At 34.7% G+C, this 11657-nt stretch overlaps 1 protein-coding gene across 1 annotated transcript in view; it reads left to right on the plus strand.

The window, feature by feature from the left end:
* Positions 1-476: 476 nt before the first annotated feature.
* Positions 477-11657, plus strand: part of RBL1 (RB transcriptional corepressor like 1) — a 30066-nt gene continuing 18885 nt past the window's right edge. Inside the window, exons 1-10 of the mRNA XM_015813779.2 lie at positions 477-626; positions 4078-4211; positions 5228-5428; positions 6228-6292; positions 6380-6508; positions 6614-6774; positions 8361-8410; positions 8928-9105; positions 9790-9956; positions 11229-11341. Coding sequence (XP_015669265.1) covers positions 477-626; positions 4078-4211; positions 5228-5428; positions 6228-6292; positions 6380-6508; positions 6614-6774; positions 8361-8410; positions 8928-9105; positions 9790-9956; positions 11229-11341 — 1348 coding nt within the window. The remainder of the gene's footprint in view (positions 627-4077; positions 4212-5227; positions 5429-6227; positions 6293-6379; positions 6509-6613; positions 6775-8360; positions 8411-8927; positions 9106-9789; positions 9957-11228; positions 11342-11657) is intronic.

An 11657-nucleotide genomic window follows, 5' to 3' on the forward strand; every position in this document is an offset into this window, starting at 1 on the left:
GGACTTCAACTCCCAGAATTCCACAGCCAGCATTGCTGGCTGTGGAATTCTGGGAGTTGAAGTCCACATGCCTTAAAATTGTCAAGGTTGAGAAACTAAGCCAGGCGTTTAAAAACCAAGAACCAACCTCTCTCGGCGTGTTTCTCGCGAATTGTGCCCAAGAAGAGGAATGACAAACGTTGTGTAGCTGGCACGATACGGGAGCCCCAAACTAGCAAAGTCTGTTGCGCGAACCTCACTCGTAGTCCACAATTATGTATATCGAGGGTATGCAAAACACAATGACGTAAGTTTCTTATAGGAGACCAGTGGGGAATACCGGCAGAAGGCTCCGCCCAGCCGTCTCGCGGAGCAGAGGAAGGGGGCGGGGCGGAAGGGGCGTCACCTTGGCCATTACAGGTTGAGGGTTTTGGCGCGCTCGGCAGAAAGCATTGTGGGTAGGGGCAGCGCCTGCGGCTGCGGGAACGGTCGCTATCATGCCTCAGGAAGAAGAGGAGGCTGCCGCTGGGCAGTCCCCTGTCCGGGCCGCCCTCGACCATTTGTGTCAGGAACTCAATCTGGACGTTGACAGCGCGTCGGAAGCCCTTCGGGATTTTACAGCCTTGCGGGGCACCTACAGCCTTGAGGTGAGATGCGGCTTGTCTGTCAAGGAAGGGATGGTACCCGAGTGGCTGACTGACTGAATCCTGCAGCTGGTTAAATGCTCAGGTGGCAACGCAGTGCCGGGGCTTCCTTGTTCTTGGGAGGACGGGGCATAATCCAAGATTGGGGCCCCTGGGCCTCGGTAACGGTCGACTCGGGCTTGTCCTGAGCGGGGCTTCGAGTGGCCGTTCCCGAGGAGGCTTTTATTGCTGCCTTTTAAAGCACTTAACGGTGACCCAGGGACCTTCTGCTACGGCCTTATGGGTGGACGTCGGAAAAGATGAATAATAATAATAATAATAATAATAATAATAATAATAATAATAATAATAATAATAATAATAATAATAATAATAATAATAATAATAATAATAATAATAATAATAATAATAATACAGATATCGTCGCAGGATGGAAGCACGGCCTTACTAGGAACTGCTTCCATCCTGCGACGATATCTGTAATACCATCAAACATCCACATCTGCCTATCCCAGGTCCTGGGAAAGGACTCGATAGGTAGACAAAATGCCAAATCCAGTCTGAACATCTGGCTGACTGTGCGATGATCCATAATAATAATAATAATAATAATAATAATAGTAAAGTTGGAAGGGACCTTGAAGGTCATCTAGTCCAACCCCCTGCTCAGGCAGGAAACCCTATACCATTTCGGACAAATGGCTGTCCAGTCTCTTCTTAAAAACTTCCAGTGTTCCTCGTAAGTGGCGAAGACCTCCGTCCAACAAGGTGACCAATTAACAAGAGTGAGTCAGGAAGTTTCTCCTTAGTTCTAGATTGCTTCTCTCCTTGATTAGTTTCCACCCGTTGCTTCTTGTCCTGCCTCCAGGCGCCTTGGAAAATAGCTTGACTCCCTCTTCTTTATGGCAACCCCTGAGATATTGGAACACTGCTCGCCAGAGGTCCATGGAAGTAAGAACGATCACTGATGTGTGTAAATCTTCTGAGATCCATAGGAGAGCCATTTAACTCAATGCAATAAATCACAGATAAGCCGGAAAAGGATTTTGATAGAAAGCGGAATGCCAAGAAAAAAATGCAGATGGCCTAAACTTTTTGTGCTGTGTTATTTTTCACTGTTTATTTGAATATTTACTTGAAGATGTTATTAAAATACTGCCTCAGGAGGCGGAAATACATAGCCTTGCTTTTTCTGTTCCATAGTTTTAGAAATCTAACGTATAAATACTGAATATTAACCATAATGAAAAAAGTTATCTTTCTTGAATAATAGGAATTACTGTCCAGAAATAGAATGACTAGTGATATAATCAAGGATAAAAATAGTGAATTATAACTTAGGCTAATATGTTACGTGATCCCAAACTGTAAGGTTTATAAGATTCAGTATATTGTATGAACCTAGAAAACTGAGTTATTGAGCAAATCAATGGTTTTTACACTATTCTAGATTATGGAACTCCAAACAAGATACTTCCATAACAAAGGAAAACTTATTTCAATTATGTATAATTTCCTTTTGTATGTCTCCAGAGTATAATATGACATGTGAGATATATTAAAAAGCTGGCATGTCTTTTAGTTTATTTTCGTATTTTTGGGGTAAATACTGAAAATCCATATAATAAAATTTATTTGAATAAAAGATACTGTAATCTTCAATATCATCCTCTGAGCTTTCATTCTGTAATCTTCTAATATTTTTATTTTCCTACTGTTTTAGTGAGATATTTCAAAATACCTGCTAAATGTCTATTCATGTACATGGTAGTTGCTTGGCTAGTGAAATAAAGGAATTCAAAATCCACAAAAGAATTTCAGAGGAGTCTTGGGACAAAACATAAAATACCTTCAAGCTGTATAAAGGTTACTGGTGTTCAATTGGAGCATAATTTAAGAAACAATATAATGAATTATAGATAAACCTTCATAAACATAGAATAGAAAAAACAGTTTGTTTAGTGACCATTCAAAATTACAATGGCTCCGAAAACAGTGACTTACTATTTTTCACACAACTTGTAGCATCCCCATGGTCACATAGTCAAAATTCAGACAGAAATAGCACTTAGACTTATATACCCCAACATAATGCTTTACAGCCCTCTGTAAGCGTTTTACAGTGTCAGCATATTGCCCCCAACAATCTGGGATCCCCATTTTACCGACCTCTGAAGGATGGAAGACTGAGTCAACCTTAGCCACCATGGCTCTTCTTGGCAACTGACTCATATTTATGATGATTGCATGTCCTGAGGTTACATGATCATCTTTTGCAACCTTCTGAGAAGCAAAGTCAATGGGGAAACCAGATTCGCTTAACAATTGTATTACTAATTTAACCACTGCGGTGATTCACTTAACAACTATGGCAGGAAAGGTTGTAAAATGGAGCAAAACTTATTTAACAAATGTCTCACTTAGCAACAGAAATTTTGGGCACAATTATGGTTGTAAGTTGAGGATTACCTGTATAAGATGAATGTCTGCTAATAGAATAGATAAGTAGCCTGAGCTGCTGGAATGGTGGCCTCTTTGGACAGAATTTCAGTTGTCAAACTGGATAAATGGCCTTTGAGAATAGGATAGGATTAAATATTGAATGTTAGATTTTTTTTGACTAAAATAAAGTCTTTGGAAACCTCCCTTCTACCATTTCTGGCTAAAGCTGCAGGTCATAAGTGCATGCAGACTGCTATGTGCCTGAGTTTTGATCATATGAATCTGGACGCGCTGCAGCAGTTGTAACTTTGGGCACAAATTGCAAGTCCATTTTTTCAGCACCATCATAATTTTGAACAGTCGCTGAACAAATGGTTGTAAGTTGAGGACTGCTAATAATTATTAGATTCTTTGATTTAAAAGAACTCTTTTCGTGTGACTGTCGTATCTTTATGTTAGGCAGAGAATTATGACATACATTCAGAATTCATGTGAAATGCTGTACGCCATCATTCTTTTTAAACTGGCAATCGTATATCAGAATGCAGTTAATATATTTTAATAGATCTTTCAAGGGAACTAGTACCCACCCGCAGTGGTTTTGTCCGAAGGGAGTTCAAAGATAAAATTTTAAATTAAAATGTACTTTATTTCATCCAATAATAATAGAAAGCTACTTAAAACAGTAAAATGAACAGTAAAAGCATAAAATACTATTACTGAAAATAAAATGATATTTAGCCACAATCTCATAACAGTAGGAATCATTTAAAAACAATAAAAATACTTGTGTAAAGTGAAATAGCATAGTTTGGATTAAAGAAGTATTTATTTATTAAACTTTACATTTAGTGTTGTAAATTAAGTACATTATAAAACTTTCCTTTTTGTTTATCAAATCAGAATTGTTTATATTAATTTATAAAGCTTCTTGCTTTATAAAAGTGAGTATATATTCACAATATAATCAGCATTATTAATCCTACAGACTGTAAATAACTTATTTTTTCAGGGAGACATTATACATTGGTTGGCTTGTGCTCTCTATGTTGCTTGCCGTAGAAGTATAGTGCCTACTGTAGGAAGTAGTTTGATGAAAGGAAATTGTGTCTCATTGACCAGAATTCTGCGTTCAGCAAAGTTAAGGTATTTTTATTTTAAACAATATTCTCTGTGCTATTCTGGTCTAAAGTTGCAATAGAAATATTAAATTCAGTTCAAAGCTTGCATAAATGAATGCCTACTGTTATTGTTTACTCCTGATATAGCTGAGATGACTAACATTTCCAACTGGGAATTGCAATGAACTTGGTATCTGTACTTTGGTTAATGTTATCACAATGATTATTTAATAATTGTTGCCTAAATCAAGCATCCTCACAATTTTTGTTGTGATATTAATATTATTATGTAAACAGTTCAGTGTAATGTATTTACTGTTTCTTATTAAAGATCATAGGCAGCATGGAAAAGAGGGGTATAGTAATTATATTAACTGACTTAACAGATCACGCTAAGCCATGGTGTGTTCTAAGGAATAAGGAACAATGACTGTCTTTACAGCAAAATGTCTTTATGGTAATTTATAAGCCACAATAATTAAGTTAATACAATATGCTAAGCCAAAAGCAAATAAAATTATGACTTAAGGTCATTTTTAAGAATAGCACAGAGACTTGACCTTGTTTTTCATTAAGCATTCCAAAGAAAGAATAACATAATGATTAATATATTGGAAGCAAGACTTTTTGATAGTAGGTGGTTTGATCAGGTAATTAAATATTGTTATAATGTGATTTTTGTTTGATTTAGTGTATAGCCTGAATCCAGCTATTGTTATTGTATTCAATAAACCATTGTTCAACAAATTAGTGCAATCAAGGACACTGAGTAATGCTAATCACCATTTTTCACACTAGCTTATTTTACAGGATTATAATTAGCCAGTTCAGTCATGTTTACCTAATTACTGTGATATTAATATAGTGCCTTATTTCACACAACAGTTCTAGTGAAGTCTTTTTACATTTTCAGCTGTGTTCATTAAATCATATTAAGTGATATGCATCTATTAATGCATTCTGAATGAAATTGTTATAAAATAGACTGGAATGTCTACAGAAATTAAATAAAGCTATAATTTAATTTTGTTTTCTTTTAAGTTTAATTCAGTTTTTTAGTAAAATGAAAAAATGGATGGACATGTCAAACCTGTGTCAAGAATTTCGAGAGAGAGTAGAGAAGTTGGAGAGAAACTTTGAAGTGGCCACAGTAATATTCAAAAAATATACTCCAATCTTTTTAGATATATTTAAAAATCCTTATGAAGAACAACCTAAGTTTCAAAGGAGCAGGAAACAAAGGTAGATGTTCAAAAGTTTTGTGGTATTTTGGATTTCATGTTGCTAAAAAAAAATAAAGTGAGCAATGGAAGTATGTAATCTTATAAAATTCATTGGTATGTTTCTTGGCAGACTCCAAACACATCTTTCTCAATAATGTAGTTGAGAAAGTAAAGGGCTTGTGTAATATGGTGTGAATCTTTTAATGGAATATTGTATTACAAAAACATGGAGACAATAGGATTGATATGGTAGCAGATGCTTGAACATATCAAAATGGTGTTTTAAGATAAAGTTGCTATAATCATTTATGGCCCTTCTTAAATTTAATAGAATCTAAATCTTCTGTGTGATTTTCAGTAATTCTAAGTCAGTGGTGGCGAACCTATGGCATGAGTGCCAGAGGCAGCACTTGGAGCCTTCTTTGTGGGCACACGTGCCGTCGCCCCAGCCCCACCTCCCCCATGGCCCCCTCCACACCAGCCCCCCCAGAAGAGAGTCGCCCCCAGGCACGGCCCGCCTGGAGCTGCGCAGCCAAGGACATGGCAGTGGGGACAAGACTTCGCCCTTGCGCCCCGTCGCAAACATATGATGCTGCGGGGCACGGGTGGAGGGCATGGCCGCCATGGCGCTACTGGGCCGCCTGGGCGATCTGCGGCGGGCCGTGGAGGGGGTGGGTGGCCCTGCGGGTGGGTGGGGGCGGTGTGGGGGTGGGGTGGTGCCGGGGTGGGGCAGTTTTTGGGCACTCGGTGTCTAAAAGGTTCGCCATCACTGTTCTAAGTAATAATTTGGAACTAAAATGAGACTTCTCTTCCAATAGACGGGTTCCCTGTAGTGCTAAAGATCTATTCAACTTCTGCTGGACTCTGTTTGTCAACGCAAAGGGTAATTTATAATGGCTTATTTTTATTCCTGTTTTTTGTGAAATATTTAGCTCTGTAGTTGAATGACTTGATGCTTTCTGTTTTAAAGGTAATTTCAGTATGATTGGAGATGATCTAGTGAACTCATATCATTTACTTTTATGCTGCTTGGATATGATTTTTGCAAATGCACTTTTGTGTCCATATAAAAAAGATTTAATAAATCCATCTTTCAAAGGTATGTTCCTGATTATCTTCTCCCAACTACAATGCAAAGTTTTAATTTGTTTTTAAAAGTGAATACATACTAAATGTATGGAACTTTCCTTTTATTTTTTTTAAGGTTTGCCAGAAGACTTTCATACAACTGACTCCAAAGCTTCTGAAAGGGCACCATGCATTATTTCTACACTGTGTGAATTACATGATGGACTTTTGTTAGATGCCAAAGGCATCAAAGAACATTACTTTAAACCATATATTTCAAAGCTCTATGATAGGGAGGTATACAGTCAAAAATAATTACTAATCATGTAATTGTGTTTGAAGTTTTTATTGCTAGGAGAACAAAAATTTTCTGGAATTTTTAATGAATATTTGGAAATATAATGTACTATCAAAGATTTAGTTATGAACTACAGTCTTTTTAACTCTTGTATGTTGTGGCACTGTATTTACTTTGTCCCCCCAAAAAATTTTTCTGCTGCCTTTGATCAGAAGTTAGAAACACTCTGCCTTTTGTACTACTTAGTGCTATCAAACAATTCTACTATTACAAGCAACCCTTCTACTATCACTGTTACATAATCTTAATGTATTACAATATGATATCTTCACAAATATGATATTTTCCAGAAGTATGGACTTCTGGAACTCCCAGCATTACCGTAACTGAGAATTCTGGGAATTCAAGGACAATAAAGGTGAACGGTGCTTAGGTTGGAACCTGCAATATAAATAGTTAAAATTAAAGAAATGCTAGGTCTGGTAGTTGATTATGTTTTCTGTATTGAAGGTATCTACAAAGAAAGCAGTTACAGTGTGGTTCTGTTTAGTAACAGAATACTTACAACAGTTCATTTAGTGATAATGTTTGAAGTTACGTCACTGAAAAAAGTGACATGACTATTTTTCACACTTACGACTGTTGCAGCATCCCCATGGTGACATGATCAAAATTCAGATGCTTGGCAACTGACTCATATTTATGACAGTTGCATTGTGATCAATTTTTTGTGACCTTTTGAAAAACAAAGTTAATGTTAAGATTCACTTAACAACTACGTTACTAACTAGCTCAATTGTGGTCATAAGTCAAGGACTATCTATTACAATCCAATTCAGATGCTTGACAACTGACACATATTTATAACAGTTGCAGTGTCCTGGGGTCATGTGATCAATTTTTTGAGACCTTCTGAAAAACAAAGTCAGTGGGGAAGCCACGTTCACTTAACTATGTTACTAACTTAATGACTAACTTAATTCATAATAAGCCACCACTGAAAACTACTTTTAAAAGTAATAATAATGGACCTTTCAATTTCCTAATTATTGCAAAGGTGAAGAGAGGAACTAGATGTAGTTTTTGAGCATTACGATCCAACATAATGCTAATTATACATACAGTATTGTGGTTTGATAAGCCAAGACAGATGCTTTGTTATGACAGTCCCAGGTTATCTTCATCTTATATAAGCTAGTTATATAGGAGATTTTTGTGTGGTTATGCTTTGTTTAGACTATGTAACAAAATATGTGATTGGAAAATGTTCATATAGATACATAGGGCTTAGGGAAGGGAGTTAGATGATGATATTTTCTGAATAATTATTAAAAGAAGATACATGTGTTCTTTATGTTTCAGAAAAGCATCATAAAAATTAGGTTTATTTTAATTGGCAAGTTGTTAACTGCTATATATTTATGTTTCGATAATCAGCAGAGGAAAACACTGCTTGTTAATGGTTCTGAATAAATAATGCTTTCTGTACAAAGTTACCCGAACTACAACAAATTACATAGGCTGTCAAAAAATAATTTGGTATCTTGTTTTTGCTTATCTGTTTCTGTTTTTCTAATGATTTTAGATTTTAAAAGGAGATTGTCTTTTGGATCCAAGCAACTTTGTAAATAACAAGTAAGTGTTTTATTTAATCACATTGTTTAAAGTATATATTAAAATATTCCAAAAGTGGCTGTTCTATGTGACTTTAGCATGCAAATTAGATTGATTTTGAGTAACAAGTATGGTAGCTGTTGGAATAATTGCTCATTGGATTTTTAAAACTAATGTTTTTACTGTTGTTTCTGGGATATATGGTGAATTGCTATTGGGGAGTATTTATGAATGTTAGATGAAACCATATTATAATTACCTGAACAGGCTATGGATAGGATTTAGGGAATTTATTTATGTTAGATTTCTAGTCCTGGCAATAAAAAATTTCAAAACAACCCCATTTAATCAGAGAGTTTCCAGCACCATGAAAGAAGATTGGAGTTTTAAAGGTCTTTATATACCAATTGCAGATGCTTCATTTCTCCTGCTACCACATCAATGTGTTCTTTTTCAAAAATCAGCAGCGAGATAAGGAAGAATATGATTGAGTGTATATTAATGAGGAATAATCATTCAACATTACATATTTTTTCAGCAAGGCCCTGAATAAAGAATATGAAGAATATGTTCTCACAAAAGGTGATTTTGATGAAAGGGTTTTCTTGGGAACAGATGCAGAAGAAGAAATTGGAACACCTCAAAAATGTTGTGCAGCTACACCAGGTGGGAATATAAGAGCTCATGTTGAATGTCATCTTCAACAGCATTTTGAGGTAATTTAAGTTTTGTTTTAAGCAAATATACTAGTTATAGCATTAAACAATAACCAGGGTGGAATATTTTTAGCTTAGTCATTCATCAGCTCTGACCTGGCAAACAGTTATAAAATTTTTGAAAAAAGGAATTCTTTCTATAGTGTTCTCAGATCAACCACTGAAATAGTTCATCTGTTTTTAGTGCAGTTAAATGAATATTGTTGCCAAATATGTAGAAAATATTTTGAATTTACTGCAAAACTATCATTTATTTGATTTTCAGAAGTAAAGAAATGTATTGTGAAAGGATATCTAGGAGGTTCACCTACTGAAAACCATTACAGTTTATTTCCACCATGATGAATGAAGGCTTGTCATGCTAGCTGAAACCAATCATTTTACAGATCATACATAACTCATCATGCATGTTATTGAGAGATTTGGAGGGAGGGGGAGGGGTTGTGTGAAGAAGAGCAGTATTATTCTCTGCCCATTTCAGAATAGCTGAAACTCCATAGTGTTTTGCACTAAAGACCTGCCATAGGAAAGTCTCAAAATGAATCTGTTGTGATGCTGTAATAATATGTCTCTGCCAATATCAATGATTTCTGAATTGCTGTTCATAATTGTTGAAATTTATATAGTGATGTTGGACTATGCAGTTGCCAAAGCAGTTTAAACAAGATTTTATTTGACTTTCAGAAAAGATCTTTTGCACCGTCAACCCCTTTAACTGGTAGGAGTTATCTAAAAGAGAAGGAATCAGTAATTACTCCAGTTGCTTCTGCAACACAGAGTGTGAGCCGGTTACAAAGTATTGTAACAGGGTTGAAAAATGCACCAAGTGAACAGCTTGTAGCTATTTTTGAGTAAGTTGTATTACATTTGTCTTCTATGTTGCTCATATCTCTAATTTCTGATTTTCATCTTTCTGATAATAATTTAGAACATTTGATATTTTATTTGATAATAACCATGCTATGTTTCCTGAATTGTAACCTCTAATGTTAAAGGGCAAATTATTTGAAATTTTAGATATTTTGTAAAGCAATATGCAATGTCTTATTATTTAAAGAACAAATTTTTACTGTTATGTTTAAAGGAACTTTCAATCATGGCTGAGAAACACAATTATTTTTCTATGTATTTGTAAGGTCAGGTTTTCTATTCAGATTCTCAAATAAATGCAGAAGCAATAGAATTTGAAAAAAGTGAAAACTGGAGATACAGAACTTTTGGGGGGGGCAAGAAAATATTTTGCTCATGATTTGAATGATTTGTTGGAAAGGTTAGGCAGGTTGCATGATAGATGAAGGAGTATAGATCTGCAAATTAGTATTTTAAAAGCAAAGGTAATTGACATAGCGTGATGTGCAAATGCTGATAGAAAGAAGGAATGTAGTATATGATTTCCTGCAAGAAATATTTAAAAAAAGACCCAAAATAGCTATTATAGTAACAAGTTTCTTATGTTCTATAAAAATAAGTATGTAAGAGTAATTTGGATCCAGTGAGAATAGCTTGCATAATAGCATCAAAAATAAATAGGTGCTGTGGTTTTATCACAACAAGAATAAAAGAGGATTGTATTGCAAAATAAATACATGAAGGAAGAGTGGATGGAAAGGAAGGAGGAGACTGAGAAACTTGTGCATAGGTAGAATTGCTGAGATTCTCAAAAGAGAAGTTTAAAGAGCAAATGTCAGGAATGAATCTGTGTGTGGAAGAATGATTTGCAAGGACAGAAACATATAGAGAGTAGTATTAATATAAACTTGATTTAGTATTAATTTAATTAATTTAATTTAAATTTAATTAATATTAATGTAAACTAGATTTAGTCAGATTGTTGTTTTTTTACTTATCACCTTCCTTTAATTTCTTTTGTTTATTACTTCTTACTTTTCTGCATTTGGTGTAACATTGCTTACCTCAGGTGGGAGTAGCATAATGAGTATGAAATGTATTAATACATTCACTTGTTAAAATGATTATGGGAGACTTCTTATTTGTAAAGTTTATTATTTTAAAAAACATTACATTATCTGTAATTAGTTTGAAATGCATATTAATATTTTGTTTTAAACAAGATGCTATTTGCCAATCATGTTTAAATTACGTATTTTTATATTCCATTATAGATCATGTATACGGAATCCTATGGAGAATATCCTGAAAGGAGTGAAAAAGATAGGTGAAATTTTCTGTCAGAATTATACTCAATCAGTCAGTGATCAACTGGTATGCCATTTAGGTAAGAATAGGAGAAAAAGCGTGTGTTTGTGGGTGTATGTATATGTGCATGTATGGTTTTATATCTATCTATCTATCTATCTATCTATCTATCTATCTATCTATCTATCTATCTATCTATCTGTATCTCTATCTATGTCTGTCTGTCTGTCGGTCTCTCTCTCTCTCTCTCTCTCTCTCTCTCTCTATATATATATATATATATATATATATATATATATATATATATATATATATATATATATATATATATATATATATATATATATATATATATATATATATATATATATATATATATATATATATATATATAT

This window comes from Protobothrops mucrosquamatus, unplaced genomic scaffold, assembly GCF_001527695.2.
Source record: "Protobothrops mucrosquamatus isolate PMUCROS unplaced genomic scaffold, P.Mucros_1.0 scaffold194, whole genome shotgun sequence".
Taxonomy (NCBI): domain Eukaryota; kingdom Metazoa; phylum Chordata; class Lepidosauria; order Squamata; family Viperidae; genus Protobothrops; species Protobothrops mucrosquamatus.